Source organism: Monodon monoceros, unplaced genomic scaffold (genome assembly GCF_005190385.1).
Source record: "Monodon monoceros isolate NGI ecotype Baffin Bay Population unplaced genomic scaffold, NGI_Narwhal_1 Super_Scaffold_20, whole genome shotgun sequence".
In the NCBI taxonomy this organism is placed as follows: Eukaryota; Metazoa; Chordata; class Mammalia; order Artiodactyla; family Monodontidae; genus Monodon; species Monodon monoceros.
This window is the reverse complement of record NW_021703777.1, coordinates 19093808-19115103: the sequence shown is the minus strand read 5'-3', so window position 1 is coordinate 19115103 and position 21296 is coordinate 19093808. Positions and strand designations below refer to the sequence as shown.

The following is a 21296-nucleotide window of genomic DNA, read 5'->3' as shown; positions in this document are numbered from 1 at the left end:
TCTCTTTTTTTCTTGGTTAGTCTACCTAAAATTTTTTGATTTTATTGTTTCAAAGAACAGTTCTTAGTTTCATTGATCTTTTCTATCGTTTTTTGTCTCTAATATATTTCTCTGATATTTATTATTGCCTTCCCTTTACTAATTTTGGGCTTTATTTGTTCCTCCTTTTCTAGTTCCTTTTAGGTGTAAAGTTAGCTTGTTTATTGGGTATTTTTCTTGTTTCCTAATGTAGGCCTATATTGCTATAAACTTCCTTCTTAGAAGCATTTTTGCTGTATCCCACAGATTTTGACACATTCTATTTCTGTTTTCATTTATCTCTAGGTATTTTTTATTTCTCCTTTGATTTCTTTGATGACCCATTTGTTGTTCAATAGTATGTTGTTTAATCTCCAGGTTTTGGGGGGTTTTTTCTCATTTTTTTTTCTTGTGATTGATTTCTAGTTTCATACTATTATGGTTGGAGAAGCTGCTTGATATGGTTTCATTCTTCTTGAACTTACTGAAACTTATTTTGTGACCTAACATGTAATCCATCCTGGAGAATGTTCCATGTGCTCTTAAAAAGAAATGTTAATTCTGCTGCTTTTGAATGGAATGTTCAATATATATCTATTAAGTCAATCTGGTCTAATGGGTCATTTAAGGAAAGTGTTTCCTTATTTCTTTTTCTGTCTAGATGATGTATCCATTGATGTAAGTGCAGTGTGAAAGTCCCCTACTGTTACTGTATTTCTTTCAATTTCTCTCTTTAAGTCCATTAATATTTGCTTTATATATCTTGTTACTCCTCTGTTGGATGCATATACATTTACAAACGTTATATCTTCTTGCTGGATTGACGCCTTTAGCATTACGCAATGCCCTTCTTTATCTTATATCGAAGTCTTTATTTTAAAGTCTATTTTGTCTGATACGAATATAGCTACTGCAGCTTTCTTTTCATTTCCATTTGCATGGATTATCTCATTCCATTCCTTCACTTTTAGTATGTGTCCTTTCTTCTGAAGTGAGCCTCTTGTAGGCAACATATAGGTGAATCTTGTTTTTATATCCATTCAAGCACTCTATGTCTTTGATTGGCAAATTTAGTCTATTTACATTTAAAATAATTATTGATAGGCATGTACTTATTGCCATTTTGTTCATTGTTTTCTGTATGTTTGTGTAGTTCCTCTAACTTCCTTTCTTCTCCTCTTTCTCTCTTTCCTTGTGTTTGGTAGTTTTCTTTAGTGTTACGCTTAGATTCATTTGTCATTTCTTTTGTGTACTTACTGTTTTTTCCTTGCTATTACTGTGAGGTTCACATATAAAATTCAAAGTAAGCAGTTGCCTTTTTAAGTTGCTAGCAACTGCAACTTGAACACATTTTAAAGCTTTATCTCTTTATCCACCCCCCCAACACACACTTAATACTTTTTTTTTCCACTGTGACAAGATAATGGTTTATTATTGGAAGAAAAATGGCCTTCCAAATCCCAACACACTTAATACTTTTGATGACACATTTTACATCTTTTTATTTTATGCATCCCTTAACTGATTATTTTAAATTTAGTTAATTTTCCTACTTTTGTCTTTTAGCCCTCATTCTTTTTTTTGTATGTGATTGATCCACTACCTTTATTTTATATTTATGTTTTCCAGTGAGAATTTTATTTTTGTATGTTTTCTTATTATTAAATAATGCCATTTCTTGTCAGCCTAAAGAAGTCTCTTTAATATTTCTTATAGGGTTCATTTAGCGGTGAAGAACTCCTTTAGCTTTTGTTTATCTGGGAAACTCTTAATCTTTCCTTCCATTCTGAATGATAATGTTTCTAGGTAGAGAATTCCTGGATGGGAGTGTTTTCCTTTCAGCACTTTGAATGTTATGCCATTCTCCCTTCTGTCCTGTAAAGTTCGTGCTGAAAAGTCTGGCTGATAGCCTTAAGGGATTCCCTTGAATGAAACAAGTTGTTTTACTCTTGCTGCCTTTAGAATTCTCTCTTTACCCTTAATTTTTACCATTTTAATTATAATGCGTCTTTTGGTATGAGTTCCTTTGTATTTCCCTTATTTGAAACTCTCTGGATTTCCTGGGCCTGGCTGTCTGTTTCCTTCTCCAGATTAGGGAAGTGTTTCAGCCACCATTTCTTCAAATAAATTTTTGGGCCCTTTCTCTCTCTCTTCTCCTTCTGGGTTTCCTATAATGCAAATATCAATATTAATCTTCTTGATGTTGTCCCAAAGGTCCCTTAAGGTATCTTCACTTTTTAAAATTCTTTTTTCATTTTGCTGCCCTACCTGGGTGAGTGTCATTGTTTTGTCTTCCAGCTCGCTCATTCATTCTTCTACCTCATCCAGTCTACTGTTAAACCCTTCCAGTTTATTTTTCAGTTCAGTTATAACTTCTGTTTGGTACTTTCTTGTATTTTCTCTTTCTTTGTTGAAGTTCTCAGTGTGTTCATCCTATCTTCCCCTGAGTTCAGTAAGCATCTTTATGACCATAACTTTGAGCTCATTATCAAATATAGCTTATCTTCATCTCATTCAGATCTTTTTTTGAAGTTTGTCTCATCCTTTTGATTGGAACATACTCCTCTTTTTCCTCATTTTGCCTAATTCTCTGTGTTTCTATGTAGTAGGTAAATTAGCTATCTCTCCCAGTCTAGAAGGAGTGGCCTTACTGAGAAGACATCCTGTGGGGCTCAGACATAGTCTTTTTTTGCCAGGAGAGCCAGGTGCTCAAGGGATGCCCCCTTGTGGGTTTTGTGTACCTTCTTGTTGTGGCAGAGCCACACTGCTACAGCACACTGGTGGGCAGGGCTAGCCCTGGCCTGGCTTTAAGATCTAGCTGAGGCACAGGGGTAGGTGTGGCTCTCAGCAGGGTGTGCCCACTGGTGGTAACAGGTCAGGAGAATTCAAAAATGGCACCTACCAGTGCCAGCATTAGAAAGCTAGCCTGAGATCAAAAAAAAAAAAGGCTCCTGCCAGTGTCTTAGTCTCTGTGGAGCATCCGAACTGGTTCCTGCCTCTCTGGCAAATGCTTCAGATGCTTTAAGATTAGTAAGTGGGTAACTTCTCCACTCCACTAATGGCCTCTCCATTAGTAAGTGAGCTTTTCAATCTGGTATTTTTGCACTGGTTTTCATGTTGAGTGCATCGTTTGGGAGCCCTTTATGAGCAGGTTTTCTGTTTCCTACAGTTCAATAGTTTTCTTGGACATATTCCCTGTTGAGCCAAGTGTACTGTCCTTTTGCCCTTTGTTGTAGAGTCTCTGTTCATCCAGTTTTCAAGTCCCTTTCTTATGGAATTATTCCATATATAGCTGTAGGTTTGTTGGGTTCATGGGAAATATGAGTTTAGGATATTCCTATACTGCTATCTTGAGCCCTCCTAAATTTCAGATTATGTAATCTTGACAAGAATACCACAGTAAACCTTTGCATCATTAACAAAGTGAAAACCCAACTGCACCAGTAAACATTTATAAACCTGCACTTAAAAGCACAATTTGTACTCTTCTGTTATTTTTTGGATGTTTAAAGTGCTGAAATATTTTAGAAAGAAAGTTACCAGCATTAAATTTTGAAACAGAAGTAATGAGGAGAAAAGAAATTGTCAAAAATAATTACAAAGAATATAAGGAGAGTCATAAATAAGCGATAATAAAAGGTTAATAGAATTAGAGATGAGGAGAATATTTTCAAGCAGAAAGGATCTGAGATGAATTCATTGATAAAGCAGATTTTCAACTGACCTTGAAGGATGGCCAGGATTTCAATTAAAGGTATGGGTAAAGGTACTCCACATAAAGAAGGCAGCATAAGAACAATGGTATTAAGGCAGAAATGGGAGGTTGTGTTCAATGGGAGGTGACGCAATTACCCTAGTGTACAGCACATGCCTATACTAATGGTAATGACAGAAATGGCCTGGGACTTCCCTGGAGGTACAGTGGTTAAGAATCCACCTGCCAGGGCTTCCCTGGTGGCGAAGTGGTTGAGAGTCCGCCTGCCGATGCAGGGGACACAGGTTCGTGCCCCGGTCCAGGAAGATCCTACATGCTGTGGACCAGCTGGGCCCGTGAGCCATGGCTGCTGAGCCTGTGCATCCGGAGCCTGTGCTCCGCAACAGGAGAGGCCACAACAGTGAGAGGCCCGTGTACCGCAAAAAAAAAAAAAAAAAAAAGAATCCACCTGCCAATGCAGGGGACATGGGTTTGAGCCCTGGTGCAGGAAGATCCCTACTTATTATTCTCTTTATCATATAATGCTCCTGAATAATAAGTTTCCTTTCTTCCTTGAATAATTTCTCTGTGGGATAGAGGGGAAGTAGAAAAAGGACAGTAAAATTGAATTTCACATCTTTCATACTAATTCACCCATTATTTTAAAAACCCAGACTTAATGTATTCAACACAAATGGCAATTTGAAACATAAAGTAATGTAGCACATTTAAGCTGTTTATGAAAACAAATTATTATTGCATAGACCACAGCAATTAATACCAATTTTGTCAAGGGACACAACCCACACATAAAAGTTATTTTATGCATGGCTTACAAATTGCTTATAGGTCTACATTTTGGTTGCATGCTTGTAGCTCAGACAAATTTATCATCTTTGAATTTTTTTTCCACACAACACTGTTATATTTTCTATTTTGTAGGTGCATCTAAGTTATTATAAGAAATCAGAGTCTAAAAATTGAATATGGGAAGATGAGAGCTAATAGTGTCTTCATATGTAGTCCTATGTTGTTCATAAAGTATAAGATTTTCTCCTATCAAATATCAATAGGTATACAATTTGAAGATAAAATGTATTTCCTCAATATTTTTACACAATAGTGATATCATAATTTAAATGGCCAATAAAATTTGAATTCTTCAAGGGAATAAAAATGATGGGTGTGGAGAATCACTCAAAATTTTGCCACAAATTTTTAGTGCTTCTCTGTTTCAGGGGAGACAATTAACATGAAATTACTTGTACCTTATGTGCATTTTACTGTAATAAATTGTCTATAATTTCCAATTGTAACATTTTTCATTTGTAACCAAAAAAACTAATTCAATGTACTCTGGAATACTAAACAAAAATAAAAAATAACAGAGATGATTGGAAACTAGACGACTGCCAGTTTGAAAATTATAGTGTAGAGTCAACATTTCCCCTTTTTTATTCCTGCAAATCATCCCAAAACATAGAGAATGAGAAACAATTATGCAAATGTCCTATTTATTGAAAATGGTAAACAGTGAACTCTTAGACCTCCAGGTCAAAAGAATGGTTCCAAAATCAGATTTCAAAAAGAACTAACAAACATAGCTTTCACTAAGGCTAGGGTCCATGCCTTTTTATATTGTAGACATGATGCAATAGTTTCAGGTAGAAGCATCTATGGAAGTGGTTTGGTTCCAAAAAGCAGAAAAAGTGAGGCTAAATGAGGAACTATATAGAAAAGACATATGTGTAGTAAGTAGTCTATATCTGTGAAAACAAACAGAGAAGTAAAGTCTTTCATTGTGGGGGGGAGAAAAAAAAAAGAACAAACAACAAAACCCACATTTTCAATCTCCCTTAGCTAGACCAAGAAAAACTCGCTTTGTTCAGTGATACAAAAGAAAAACTGGACCAGCACAGGATCTATATAAAGATGCTACAAGAGAGAAAGAGAGAAAACCAATTACACATAAAGAATCACATACTAAAAACATATTGCCATAAAAGAAGTGGAAAATTGTGACCAAACATTTCACCGTGAAGTTTTAAAATGTAATGAATTGCAATCACCTTTTTGAAGCAATTATGTAGTGCAGAAATACAGGGTGTCAAGGTGAGGTTGGTAAGATAAGAACAAGAAATGCACTGTAAGCTTCCAGGGCTCAACCAAATGTTACAACAAAAAAAGTAAAAGCAACATAAATATGAAGGAGAAATTTGAAATAATACAGGGGAAGAGAGAGTACTGAAAGCACAAGAAAGTAGCAAGGATTGAAATGATAAATACAAGCTAAGTAAATGGATACTGATAAAGAATCAAAAAGAATTAGAGAGAAATTGTAGAGTATATTACAGACAAAAATAAATCCAACATACATATAAAAGGAATCCCTGAAAAAGAAAACCATAATAATAAGATAGAGCAAACATTTAATGGTATGAGTCAAGAAATTGTTCCTGAAATAAAAGAATATTGAATCTACATCTTGGGGAAAAGACCACCCCCCCCCCGCAAAAGAAAGGAAAATAAAGACAAAAAGTAACACATCCCTGGGCAAAACAGTCAGCACAAGGATAACACTCTAGTGAAGTCACTAGACTTCACATATAAATGAAGAATCCTTTAGTCTGCCAGGCAAATAAGAATTCCCTAAATTCTACAATGCTAGAAGAAAGAAGAGCAACATGGTCAAACTGCACTTCAAGTATAAGACAAGAGACAAACACTTCGGAAGATGCAAGATTCCAGAAACATTGCTTTTCCTTGGGAATCTACTAGAGGTGGCTTCCATCCAAGAGTTTGTTAAAAAACAATAACAAACTTGACAACAATGTAAGCTCCTGTTGGAAACAAATCCTCCCCGAGTGATCACTGGAAGTTTCAGGGGATTATAGCTCCAGACAGCTTAACCGGGACCTCTGGAGATACCCTGATCCAGAACCTCCCAGCTAAGCTGCTCCTAGATTCCTCAGCCATAGACACTGTGATAGCATCATTGTCTGAAGTTGCTAAAGTTTAAGGTAACTTGTTACGCAACAATAGAGAACCAAAACAAGGCTTAAGAAGTATTGAATTTGAAGAAGCTGGAATGCTGGAGAATAGGGAGAGGATTTTTTAAAGAGTCGCTGATGTGCTGTGAGTCCCACCATCCTCCACAGGGAAGACTGAGGGATATCATCATCCTCAAGCAGAGGGACAAGGGTTTCCAGCAGAGCCTTTGGGACTGACAGGTGTTCTCTGGCTTTACAGGACACCAAGACTCAGGCTAGACCCATGCCTGGAAATGACTAAAGGTAAGAGGCTGTGGTGCATTGCTGCTCTGAGGGCAGGATGGTGGTGGCTCTATTGGGAATGGCTTGTGTGCCCAGAGTTTGTCACGGCAGAAGAAAAACGAATGATTTTACAGACAGATGTAGGCCAGGTGTGAGAAAGGGCCAGCGGGGAGATATCTCAGTGACTTTGACCAAAAGAGACTTATAAAGAAGCTGTAGAAATTAATATTAAGACTCTATACGGGGTGGACCACCACAACTAGGAACTTAGAGGAGAGGAAACGTTTGTCTCATTGAGGAACTGCAGGTGAGACACCCCCCGGGGAATGAGGGGATCTCCACAGAGCCCAGAAACATGCTCCAAGAAAAAGAGCCAGCACTTAATATGTGATGTGGCCAGGAGAAGATAAGAACCCCACCTCTTTTCTGCGGGAGAGGAAACCATAGCTGGAACACTGGGAGTTAAAGGCAAGAGGCAAGGTGAGAAAACCAGGCAAGCAGCTGAGCACAGCACCCCTCCCACACCAAGGCTGAAGCCCTGGGGGAGGGAGAAGCTTTAACACTAGGAAGCTTCAGAGTTTTGACTATTACATGAAACTGTAATTAATTAATGAACAGGTCCCTGTGTTCCGCCCTTTAACGCAATGCTTCAATGATTAAAACTAAATTTGTTATTTAAAATTAATGAAAATAACAGTATATCATACCAGAGTAATGATATCATACAATTATCAGCACAAGGGAAATTCTACAGTTCTATAATAACTCAGACCTTCAAACCCTGGACTGCTACTGAATGGCACCAATACTAGGGTAGACAACATTAACTCAAGCCTCACTACTTAACTGAGAAATCAGCTTCCAGAACCAAACCGACATATAACCTAGCATTCCATATTTGTTCTACCAAGTATGATCTCATATGGGCTGCCCTAAGAAATATAATTTTAAACCATTTTTTGAACAGATAAGCCTTGACTGGAATAAAGCTAAAAATTAAGAACCTTCATGCATTTTGAGGAAAGTGTAACATACCATTAAATAAAGTTGGCTTTCATTTTTCTTTTTTTTAATCCCAACATCAGATATTCATTGATTCAAAAAAACTTCAGATTTTTTATTATAAAAATAAGTAAATAAAAACAAACAAATAAGGTTTGGCAACACTACCTGTGAATATGATACTCTTGATTACAGAGATGTAGTCTCCAGGCTCCTGCTCAGTTGAGATCTCCCATCTGCCTCCAGAGATATTTAATAATTTGTAAAGATGATCTGAACTCTTCATCCCACACAGCAGAGTAACCACACTTTCTGGTGAATGCAGCACGTTTTCTAGAAACTGACATTTCTTTGAAGATAGGTTTTGGAGCAGGCTATTTGATAATATCAAAAGTTTACACTTGTAAGAGTTTAAACTTAGCAATTCCAAATCCCGAAGAGAATAGTTCTCCAAGTGATATAACAGGATTGCTTCCCTTTTCACAACATGTGAAAAAACTTCTCTCAAGTACAAAGCCCATTCTTCAGCATCTTCTTCATATATCATGATGATGTCTTTTGCATTTTCTGGAAAGGAGAAAATAATAAATTAATTTTCTTATATTTGACATGCTAACAGCAGGTTATATTATTATTTTTCAAAGAATTAAATGTACTCTTTAGGGAATATATTAATTTGCTTATACCAGAGACCAATAATATAATTCATATTATCCCCATCAGAATCCTATGGGAGTAAAGTAATCCTTCAGAAGCAACACAGAGTTCATGCTCTGTGCAAGGGTACACTGTACTCACCGCACAAATGTTAATCTAGGAAGCTCAATAGAAATAAATGAGATAGAATGGAAAGAGTATTCTGTGGGATTAGGGATGCTGGGCTACTAGGCATGGCTCTGCCAGTAACCACAAAATTTTACCTAGATTACGGTATTTAATTCCTTTCAGCCATGTTTCTTCACCAACTAAATGAAGGTTTAACAAAAAAATAAGCCCTACCTAATGAATCGGATTATTCTGAGAAGAAATAAGACAACTTACATTAAAGGACTTTAAAATCCTTCTTCCAGGTAAAGATGGGTACATCAAGACAGATTACATAACTCCATGCCCAGAAAACCAACAAAATAAAAATTGTTTAAAAGAAAAAAATTCAATAGCAAAAACCAAATAATGGGGGTATTATCTCATGCCACAAACTAAAAAGTTGTTGTTGATGAAATAAATCAGAGGTTCTGGTGAGGCAGTACTAATCCTAAACCTATCTCACACCCTAAACCAGCACTGATGAAAAAACTTTTAAACCACCAGGGTGGTCATGAATCTCTTCCCCAGCTGGAAACTGATCGGGGGTGTCTGCAGAAGCAGGAAAGGCTGAATCCTAAACAAGCCAAGGCTCAAAGCTGAGTCAGTAAAGCCAGTCAAATTACACAGGAACTCAAGAGCATCCCTGGGCATTGGAGAGGGGCCTTGCAGACAGGGTCTCATTAGAGACTACAATCCACCACCTCCAACCTGAGAGTCACACTGACAGATCTTCTTCTCCTCTTTTCTCTCAGGCCATAAAAACTGACTGGAATGTAGATTTTGTCTCTCAAACTATAGCTTGGAGGGGAAATAAAAAGTAGCAATTAGGGAGGGGAATTTAAGGAATAATTTACCCACACAATATTAAGCAAATAGAAAGCCTAGACTGAGCTAAGAGAATCATGAGCAAGATGAAAGGATTAGCAATACAAATTCATAGTTATTGAAAGAGACGATGACAACAATATTAACAATAATAATATATATGATCATCATAATAATGAAAGTAACACAGCATGAAAAGACTAGTAGGAATCATAAGCAGGGAAGAAAAACACAAGAAAAGTCCCTCACAGTATTAAAAAACCACTGATTAAATAAAACCAAAGTTTAAAGACATACTGATTGATATTTTTAAAAGAATCATTTGAAAGGGTATAACAAATAGATAAAAAGACAAGTTGAGAGCCAAAGCAATACCATTGCCCAGATAATAAATTAGAAAAATCAATGATTAGCTTAGACACAGATAGTATTTTCATTTCTGGCCTCAAAGTAAAGCTTCATATTTTCATAGTAAACACAAAAAGAGAGAACAAAATTAAAGCAATTGGTGAAAAATCTGATATATATGGGGAAGAGCCAAAAAAGGAAAAGATTCAATATAAAGATAATCCCAAAACCTGAAGTAGAAGAGAACAAAAGATGCATTAAAAGTTTTAAAATATACTTTTTAAAATCCTTAAAATATGGAAGAAAAATGAACCAATTCTATGGAAAAACTGTTAGAGAAAACATCTTGATTAAATTTCACTTGGTTTAACGATTATTATAAAACCTCTTCATGTATCTAGGAAAGAAAAGCAAGTCATTCAAGAGGAGAACAATATTAGGTTGGTAGATTTTTTCAGAGCAATTTCAAAGGCATATTATAATAAATTATAAAATAGCTCTTACAAAAATAATTTTATAGTGTATTCATACTACAGAATATTGCACAGCAATAAAAAAGAATGAACCACTGCTACATGCAACATGGATGAATCCAAAGATATAATGTTGACTGAAAGAAGAAAAAGTATATACTGAAGGATTGTATTTATTAAAAGTTCAAAAATAGAAAAAAAATTCATGGCGATACAGATCAGAATATTTGGGAGTGGGATTAATGAATGGAAGCAGATAAAAGGGAGCCTGCTGAGGTTCTGAAAATGTTCTATATCTTGATCTGAGTGGTTGTTACACAAAGTATACATATGTAAAAATCTGTTCATCTGTATATCTTAGATTGTGCATGTAAATTATATGGCAATTAAAAAGTAAATTAAAATATCAAAAAAAAAAAGGAAGTTTCAGGATGGTAGCTATTCAAGAGGCAAAGGGACTTATAATAGATGAATGGAGTATTTTGGGAGGGAGATCCAAAGAAAATAAAACAATCGTAAGATTGTATCATATATTTGAAAATTTGAGAAAAAATGCTAACAGAAGTTTGACAGTTCTGACTGGACATTTTGAAAAAAATTAAAGATAGGTACATTATAATCTTTTACATGTAAAATACAAAAGAAAGAAGAAAAATTAATTGCAGAGAAACAAAGCAAAACAAAACAAAAAAGAAAGCAGGATCATTATATACTATTTGGATCAACAGTGTAAATGTGTACATAATCATTGTATGGATTGGATATTTATGTCCTCCCCAAAATCCCATACGTTGAAATCATAACCTCCAGTGTGATGGTATTAGGAGGTGGGCCAATGTGAGGTGACGAGGTCATAAAGGTGGAGCCCTCGTGAATGGAATTAGTGTCCCTATAAAAGAGGCTCCAGAGAGGTCCCTTGCACTTCCTGCTACGTGAGGTCACAGAAAGAAGTCAGCAATCTGCAACCCAGAAGAGGGACCTCACCAGAATTTGACCTGCTGGCACCGTGACCTCAGCTTCCAGAACTGTGAGAAATAAATATTTTATTGTTTAGGCCACCAAGTCTATGGTATCCTGTTAAAGCAGCCTAAATGGACTAAGGCAATCATAATAATATAAAATATGACTAATGATTTAACTACAAGTTGAGATTTAAATATACTAGAGAATAAGGAAAGAGTCTGATAGACTAATAGATTGAAATCCTTATCCAGCATATTACAGAAAACAATAGGTAGTAGAATTAGTAAATCAAGAAATAGTAGTATAAATGTATCTTTCAGAAACATGGAACAACAACAACAAAATTTGAAATAATGAGGTTCTTAAGGTTCCCATAGGGAATGGAATTGTGTTTGGGGAGGGAGAGAGCAGAGAACTGCTGCTTTTCATTATAGGTGTTTTATCATTGTTCAATATGCCTGTGTAACTATAATCAAAATTTAAATAAAGAAAAAAACCCAGTCAGCAAACAGAAGAACCAAAGTAAGCAAAATGAAAATGTAAAAAGTTTGGAAAAAAGAACACATGGTAAGTTGAATACATATACATACGGATCAAAGACTAAGTATCAAGGAGATTATGATGGCACTACAAAATGCAAATGTTAAAAATCTTGATGAAATGAAAGTATCCATAGAATGGGAAAACTGAGTATTTGTGGAGGAGAAAGTATAAAACACTAACATCATCCTTCATAGAATTCAGCTATTTAACACTGCCTAAATTTGAATAAAAAGTGACTCAATTCTTCTACTATTTTTTGTATCATCATTCTTCTTAAGCAATAATAAACTTGGAAAGTATTCTGAGTAAAAAAATTTTTATCTGAAAATGAACGTCCTTTGGTTTTACTTCATATTACTTTAAAATAAGTTATTTTATTTAAAAAAGAGCACATAAGAGTATTTCTCACTTTTAAATAATCCTGCCCATCTACTCAAAATACACCATAGTTCCATTGACTGTTAGCAACAGTTGTATGTGAGAGATAAAATTCTGAGAGAGGTATGATTTCCTTTTTCTTACTCTTCCATATAGCTTATATTTTTGTTGTAAAATTGTATTACTGTATAAAACAAAGTAATCATTCTTAACAATTTAGTTTGTAAGGTATTATCATGAGTACAAAGAACAAAACACCAAAACTCTTATATTCCACACTTATCTTTCTCACTCGGGATATAGAGCACGTATTTTCTATACCACTGATGTAGCAATTAACACCACAATGATTTTGAGAGCTTTTGCATTTTTATTGAATTATCTGTATCTTTTCTCATGATATAAATAGTATCCCCAAGGAAGATGCTTCCTCTTTCAACTCACTGATTCCTCCACAATGCCTAGCACAATTTTTTGAACAGATATTCAACAAAAGTTTAAAAATAGATTTACATATACAGAATGAGAAAAAATATCCGGCAGAAAACATACGGGAATCATACACAAGTTGCGTAGGAATCATCAGCATACTTCTGCCATTCTCTGTGTAGTGTTTCACCTAGCCTCAATGCTAACTAAATAGTTACTGAACACAAACATAGTGTCATAATTCAGTATTTTTATGTTTGAGGAACAGCAGAGGAAGAGTTTTCCTTATATTACATATAGCCAGAGTAAGCTGCTGTTTAGTTATAAAATAATTAGGGTAAATATAAAACTAATACTAAACTATTGAGTGCTTAAAATAAATTAGGACTCTTGTTGTTTCATACGTGTTATTTCACTTAATTCTCAAAATTTACCCTTTTAAGGTACTAATGTTACTCTTATTTTACAGATGGGAAAACTGAATCAGTACCGGAATTAGGACTCCAATGCAGGCAGTCTGACCCTACAGTCTGTACTTTTAACCTTTAACAGTAGAGGACACAATAACATTATCTAAAAGATTAAAATAGATTCTTTGCAGTGATATGAACTAGATTAGTCTCTACGAAGCAGCCTACGAGTTAATATCAAGTATGCAAAGTATGTGAAAGCTCCTCTGGTTTCCCATCAGGGAAAAAAGAGGAAATAAACCATATACTCCAAGAGTATCGTTGTCTATGAAGAACTCACAGAACTTCCTTCCGGACTCTAAAACTTAAATCAATAAAATTATACATTAGGCTATGAGGATGTACTGAAGTACAGAATGAATACTGCCACATTATACGGTGGATATCACACTACCACAGGAAATCAATTCTAAAGACAATCATAACCTATCTTTCAAAACTTCCCAAGAAAATTAAACAGGAAGTCTCTCGCATACTCTATGGCCATTTTTTCTTGTGCTGAAATTGTGCCTTCCTTTAAAATTTATTTTTGACTTGTACTTAGTAAACTCTGTTTGACAGTTTTCAGAAACTAAGACTAGCATTAAATGTTAGCCCTTTCTTTTCTATGAGTTAAATGATCTCAGGTTTTTACTCTTTAATTTTCTCAAATATTATTTATTGAGATGTTCCATGGACCAGGTATGTTCCTAAGCATTTAACATGCATTACTTCATTTAATATTCATAAAACTGTATGGAGTTGGCCTTATTTTTATTTTACTGATGATCACATTGATTAACCTGTCACGGTTATGAAGATAGTAATTGGTCTTTATGTTACCTTCCAATCTTTTTGTATGAAAGCATGTTGGGTCAAAATACAAAAAGTTAATAAAGGGGCCTTATTCTAGAAAATAGCTTGTCCTTGAGTAACAGTTACATTGTAGACTCAACAACACTTCTCTATGATTTCTCAAGAGGAGTCTACTGGCCTTGCAATGCACTTTGTTTTATACACTTAAACTAAATCAAACCTAAATCATTATTCTGCTTGTTTAAGGAGGGTTACTGTCATTAATGTTGGCCAGATTTTATAGGCTGTGAAATGAAACAATAAAGGATGAACCTGAAATATAGAAGCACAAAATGTTCATTCCTGGAAAGTGTCATCAAGATAAAGGGAAATTGCTACTGAAGATGCCATTAAGGTCTGCAAATAAATTATTATTTAAAATGTAAATCTCAAGTCTAGCAACATAAAGGACAGCTTATACTACAATGGTAGGAGCAAAATAGATCTAACTACTATAAAGTGTTCTTTCAGATTCCATAATGATGCCTTATTTATTTATCTTACAAAATACTGAACAAATCTCCAAGCTCGAAGAAAATGTGTGTTAATAATTGTTATCAATAATTGTTTTTGCTATGAGAATGAATTATACTACATATTGCCAAAAGAATGAGACTGGCCATACATCCAAATCCTTCCTATTATATATGCACAGCTCAAAATGGCAGATTTTCTTCTTTTTGAATAAGATCCCACCTCTTACCCATGTTTGTGCATAATGGAGAAAGATGGCATGATGCACGTTTTCAATATTATATTTTTCTAACTGGTAACCAAAGTGCAGAAGAAACAAAATCACAAAGAAATGAGTTATAGCCATAATGGACTCAGTAGTGATAACATGAACATTAATCTTGATCTAATCACACACAAATATATATCATTACTCAAATTATATAGTAAATATAACTGAATTGGTCTTATACTCTAATTTGTACTCTAACTAGTACAACAGGGGAACAAAACTGAGGAAAATTTCCAAAGGTATTAAGGTAGCAAAATACACTATAACTCATATTTCTCCTCCAGGAAAGTTGATTAATTTCACTTATTCACAGTGGCAAAAAGTACCAGGTGTTTTCTGTATATTTCTGTGTAGCAGATACTGCTGATACACAACCCACATCTTCCTGGCCCACTAGCTTCAGCTTGATGCTCAGCTATTAAGCACGGTGACCACTTCCAACCTCGGCTCTGCTGCCTGAGGACTTTCTCTGGAGCTGAGGGAGCTTCCTCAGCCCGTGTGCCTGCCTAGCAGCTCAGAAGTGCTGGGGATTTAGTGCACGGAGGGCTGGGAGGCAACCCTCAGTCAATGAGGGATGGAAGTCAAGGTGTAAACAGGTCAGCTTCCCCATCCCTCAGTGGGACAATTCTGAGGTTTGTTCTACACAGTAATTAGAGGATTCCCAGTGGTATTGAATTATAACTGCTCATCACATTATTCTGCTTATTAATATACACAGTATTGGCTTTTCTCCCTTTCTTGTCTCACATTCCCAATTCTCTCACTAGTGCTTCATGGACTCATCTTTAAATAAACTGCTTGTACTCATGTCCATTTCTTAGGGTCTTCTTCAGGGGAAATCTCTATAAACATTTATGTTAATTAACTTAGTTCTTCTTTTCAAATACAGGAAGGTACCAACACATTTTAAGATTACACTTTTCAGCTATGGTGAAGAACAACGACCAGCAAAAATTATTTTTATACAAATGCAGACCTTCCCCTTTCTTTTTCCTTTTAAGATGCAAATAAATGCTTCTATGCTTCACAGAACCTTGAAAGAGAGTTTTTTTTCTTCTTTTCTGCAAAGAAAGCATGGCGTTAATTGTTACAGGATTATTTTGCGAAGGCCTCCTACCCCTTCATATATAAACTACAAATGTTCAGCTCCCACCTCTATCACTTTTTATCACTAATACAAATTGTTAATAGTTCATTTAAAGAATTATAAACATAAAAGATACTAGATCTGTAAGGAGGTTTTAATATGTTTCAAACTTACTTAGTTCAAATTTATGGAATTCTATTTCTGCAATGTCCATACCCTCTCCCTCCTTTTATTGCCATTATAGATTACTGAATTGGACAACACTGACCATAAGACAGGCTAAGAAAAGAATACTGTGATCAAATAAACTATGACATATTACAAATTTTAAGATGAATTCTGATTTCAGAGAATTTGACTAGCCTAAAACAAAAAAACATTATCAGAATCAATTAAATATGGGAGTAGTATCCTCACACAGTATCTTAGGTGCTTCTCATTTCTCCAATTCACACTCAAGAATGATCTCCTGGGACTTCCCTGGTGGGTCAGTGGTTAGGAATCCACCTGCCAATACAGGGGACACGGGTTCGAGCCCTGGTCCGGGAGGATCCCCCATGCCGCAGAACAACTAGGCCCGTGCACCACAACTGCTGAGCCTGCACTCTGGAGCCCGCAAGCCACAGCTGCTGAGCCCACGTGCCACAACTACTGAGGCCCGTGCGCCTAGAGCTCGTGCTCCGCAACAAGAGGAGCCACCGCAATGAGAGGCCCACGCACCGCAGTGAAGAGTGGGCCCCTCTCGCCGCAATTGGAGAATGCCCGCATGCAGCAACGAAGACCCAACGCAGCCAAAAAAAAATAAATTTATTTTAAAAAATATTGGAAAAAAAAAAATGATCTCCTTAGGACCTGAATATTTTTTGTGATCTCTCCAGACTGATTTCTTCCCTATGGATTACATCACCCAGGCTCCCATGCCCACTCCAATGGAAAGCACCATCAGAACACCGGAAGGTGAGAGAAACGAATGACAGGGTTATTTATCGGTCCTGTCACTCACTCCCCCATTCTAATTTTAGAAGTGGCCATTTTCTTTTGTGGCTCTTCTGTGGCCTTTCTTCCGTGGTTCCAATTTTCATGCATCTCTGGCAACCATCTTTCCTCCACTTCCCTCACTGGCAGCGTAAAGGACTCCTGCTTATTCTTCAAATGCTTCACTATTCCTCTTTGGGTTCTTCAGCCCTGCACATCTTAATAAATAATCACTTTATTAAAATTTTTCAGTTAAAAATCTTTGATGGTGGCACTGTTTCTTGCTGGGATCCTAATAAATACAGGTACTAGGAGTGACCACAGGAAACAGACTCTATAAGATGGATTTTGGAATTGGATTGCTCTCATAGTTGTGGAGAACACAAGCAAGCCCTCATCAAGGGAAAACAGTACACTGGTAGTGTATGGCATGCAGAAGCACCATAATGACATAATGGTATAATTGGATGGAGTGTCAATGGAGGGGAAAGTTTTAGGAGATAGAGTGTCTGTGGTGGCAACAGGGATTACAGATATGGAGGGGGTTGGTATTTGGCTTCTCTGTCCTAGAGAGCATGCATTCACACACAGACAGAGCTACAATTCCAGTAGCAGGCAAAACCCTCCAAATGTCCCTGGATCTTTTTTAACCAAGTGAACCTGTACTCCTTGTAAAAACAAATACACAAAAACACAATAAAATTTAAAGTTTTCAGGAACTTCACTTGAGGCAATAGCCTTACAAGCTATGTCAACTTTTCTCGGTAACCATGCCAGCATCCCTCACTGATTGCCTTTATTATCAATAACTAAAGTTAGATCCCATAAGTGAAACGAATATTCTAGAGAAACTATTTCAAACACAGAAATTATTACAGGGCCTTGCCAATATATATCAGCATGAGTCTGGAAAGTATGTATGGCATGGATTTTAAGAGTTATTAGACCAAGGAGGGCAAAACAGAGGACTGAATCCAACTGAACTCGTCAATATGGTTATATTCATACAGGAGTCAGAATGTAATGTGTTATCTCAAGTACCTGAGTGGCATTAACAGTCGATAGAATGTATAATTAAAGCTTGGACTCTGTAATGGCCTACAATCAATGTGATTACAATGCTAGAACTTGCCTACCATGCTGGTGAAAAGAGGTCAAAGAGGCAAATTTTTTCTGTAAAGGGCTAGATAATAAATACTTTAGGCTTTGTGGGCCACACAGGGTATCTTCACTTTCTTTCTTTGCCCCTTTCTTTTTTTCTCCCTTTCTTTCTTTCTTCCTTCCTTTCTTTCTTTCTTCTCTCACCTTTTCTCTCTCTTTATCTTTCTCCCTCTCTTCCTTCCTTCTTTTCTTCATTCCTTTTCTTCTCCTCCTCTTCTTTTTCTTTTCTTATAACTCTTTAAAATGTAAAAACTATTCTTAGCTTACTGTACACAAAGGCTGTACACAAAGATGCCACCAGCTGGATTCTGCTTGTTGGCTATAGTTTGCTGACCCTTGCCCTAGAGTATTCTGACATTCCCTTCACTAAGCATTAAGAAATTCAATCATGAGAAGCTCTGTACCGTCTGTCTTCTGTAGCCTGGAGACAATGATGAGAACTGGACCTCCAAATTGAACTTTTTGAGGTCAGTGGGGGAATAATGAAGAGTCTGGGTGGGTAGAGGATAAATGGCAGCACTTCACTATCACAGGCAATTTAAGTAATCAAAGTGTTTTCCACTGCAGGGATCTGTTACGGTAACTAATTGATCTGAGGGTCCTTAGGAACGAAATATCTGCATAGCCTATGAAGGTTCGATTTCACCTTTATAAACAAAACAATTCTAGGTTTGAGTGCAGAAACTGACTTAAGTTACAATAGTGGAGATTCACAGCCTCCTATCTGGCTTATAGACTCAGAGCCCATTAACTTAGGCAAGACCAAGTCCCTTTGAGAAAGGATTCTTCTTCTGTGCTGCTAAACATGTATACAACATATCTTTTCCCAAGCATTCCCCAGAGACCTGCAGCCATGTATACTACCATTTTCGTGGACCCAAAATGCCCAATAGCACCTTGGTAAAAGGGAATTTATGGAAGTCAGGTGTAATGATAAATAACTTCTTGCCTTGGGGGTGTATCTAATCATGGTTCCAGTGGGCCCATAGAGATATCCTGTGGGTTTTTAAAGCCTGGAATGTATGTGGCAATACATATACATAGCAAATGGCAGAATCCTTACAGAGAATGAGGATATTTTGGGAGGAAGGGAAAAAATATGTCTCTGGAACTGTTAAACCCCAAAATAGTAAACGAAACCAAATACTACGTGCCTTGGGTCTGAAAATATATTGGCACTAGGCCAAAGTGAATGGTTGCTGCATTACAACCCTGGAACCCATGGTCGTCCCTGGAAGAGAACGGTGAAAGGAAATTCTCCCAGGTGGCAGAACTTTGGGCAGTATCTCTAACTGTCCACTTGCTTTGAAGAAAAGGCCTGAACTATGGATCTACTTTGAGTAAAAGAAGAAAGAGTAGAAAAGAATATGCTCATTTCATTAACCCTAACTAGGTTACTAATTAAGAAAATATATCTTGGAAACATGAGACTACAAGTTACTTTTTTTCCATGCAGTGATATCCTTATATTCTTTGTGGCTTATACAAAAGCAAGTTAGATATACACCACATTAGCCAATGCAAATTTTATCAATAATAAAGACAATATTCGATCTCCCCTCTGCTTTATTCTTTTTGTCTTATTTCTCAGTTGCGTAACAACTTAAGCATTGAAGAAGGATATTTATTGTTCCATCCCCACCTCCATCCTCAATACAAGTCCCTGACGTTTTTTACTGAAAAGTGACTTTGTCACCCATGCTAAGCAGCCCAGCCCCCAAGCACAGAAACTGTTTTTAACCATACAGTCTAGCTGTGTTTTATCAACAGGATGCCACAAAGACCAGTGACAAAACCAGACTGAACTGGCTAGATTCAATATAGTGGGCAAAGCAGGCTGAAAGTCACTGCTTTCCTAGCCTTGATTTATCTCTGTGTTTCCATACCAACCCCTGAGAGCTAAAGGACACTTTCCCTGATTTACCTCTGTGTTTGTTTCAAAAGTACCTGGTGTTTGGCAGAGATGTTTTGCAGCTGTACGTTGAGAGATATATGCTTTGAGAGATATACAGTGGTCAACCGCCCGGAACCAGCTCTGACTTGACCACAGGGCCGCGCCTGCACAGATGGAACCTGAAGGTGTCTGAAAGTTACCTTTGCTTCATTACCATGCTACAATCTCTGCCCAAAGGAGGGATTTGTGCTCTGCCAGGCACAATGGATGCCGTGTTTACACACGGAAGTAACTTGGAAGCCTGTGCGTGCCCAGCGGCCCCCAGCTACCCCCAGGAAATCTCGGCCCCTTTTCTAAAGCCCTGATGACCTGTCTGCCTCCTACCCCTTAAAATTCCCTGACTCCCCTCCCCTCTCTCTAAAGGCAAGAAGGTGCCTTTAGAGCATGAGCTCCCCTTCTCCATTCCCATTCAAGCCATTGAATAAAAGCTTGTCCTGCTCACACCAAACTCAGTTTCGTTATTGGCAGCTGGAACCCGAGCAGGAAAGAATTCGCTGACCCAAGCCAGAGGGGCTTCAATGCAGCTACAGGGGAGCCTCGCAACTAATCAGGTAACAACACTTGATTGTAAATGTGCCACATTTCAAAGTAACATACACTGAAATCCCATTCAATTGTAATAATATACAAAGTGCATTCACATGAATATTACGATATGTTTTTTGCTATTCAGAGTGTTACAGTTTTAAGAAAAGTATTTTAACTCAATATAAGTCAAAAACAAAATTTTAAACTTGAGAAGACACAAGTTAGAAAGTTTGAGAGAGTTGCCCAAGGTCACACCAACGGTAGGTCACAGAGGCAGGTTTAAATCCCCATCATCTACTGCCAACTCTGGTTTGGGTATCAAAGCACACTGCAGGCAATGTTATTGAGAAAATGAAATAAAACTGCAGTCCTTTCCTTGGGCTTTTCAGTGGACAGAAGCACATGATCAGTTGATCAGATTAAAAAGAGAATTGACTTTAGTTTCACTGGCAAATCTAATTTTGCTGTCCTAGTTCTGAGCAGGAGAAAACTGTGTTGGCATTCCCTTGTTTCTTTGTCTCCCTCACTTCCCATCTCTACCTCTTCTTTACAAAACACAAGATGGTGGCAATGGTAGGAAAAAAGAGCCATGATTAATTAGCCATGGCTAATCATGGCTTGAGAGCAATGACCAAATAGTTTATAATTTTCTTTCTGAATTCCTTTCATGAAAACGAATGCGTTTTTGTCACTATTACTGAAGTATATAAACCAAGGACACAGTACATACACTCCATGTTCTCAATCTTTAGTGGAATCGTGCAACTTAATTATACTGGCAAGTGTTTAT

At 36.8% G+C, this 21296-nt stretch overlaps 1 protein-coding gene across 8 annotated transcripts in view; it reads right to left on the bottom strand.

The window, feature by feature from the left end:
• BANK1 (B cell scaffold protein with ankyrin repeats 1) overlaps positions 1 to 21296 on the bottom strand; it is a 453451-nt gene that overhangs the window by 271813 nt on the left and 160342 nt on the right. For 3 of the 8 annotated variants that reach the window (XR_003795565.1, XM_029235045.1, XM_029235047.1), the window contains exons 1-2: positions 15778 to 16513; positions 8155 to 8553 (exon numbers count right to left, since the gene is read on the bottom strand). Coding sequence is in view for 7 of the 8 variants with exons in the window: in XM_029235045.1 (XP_029090878.1) it covers positions 8155 to 8553; positions 15778 to 15877 (499 nt within the window). In the remaining variant the exon portion in view is untranslated. Of the gene's footprint in view, positions 1 to 8154; positions 8554 to 15777; positions 16514 to 21296 lie in introns of those variants that run through there. The other 5 variants (XM_029235051.1, XM_029235049.1, XM_029235050.1 and 2 more) reach the window with 2 other exon arrangements.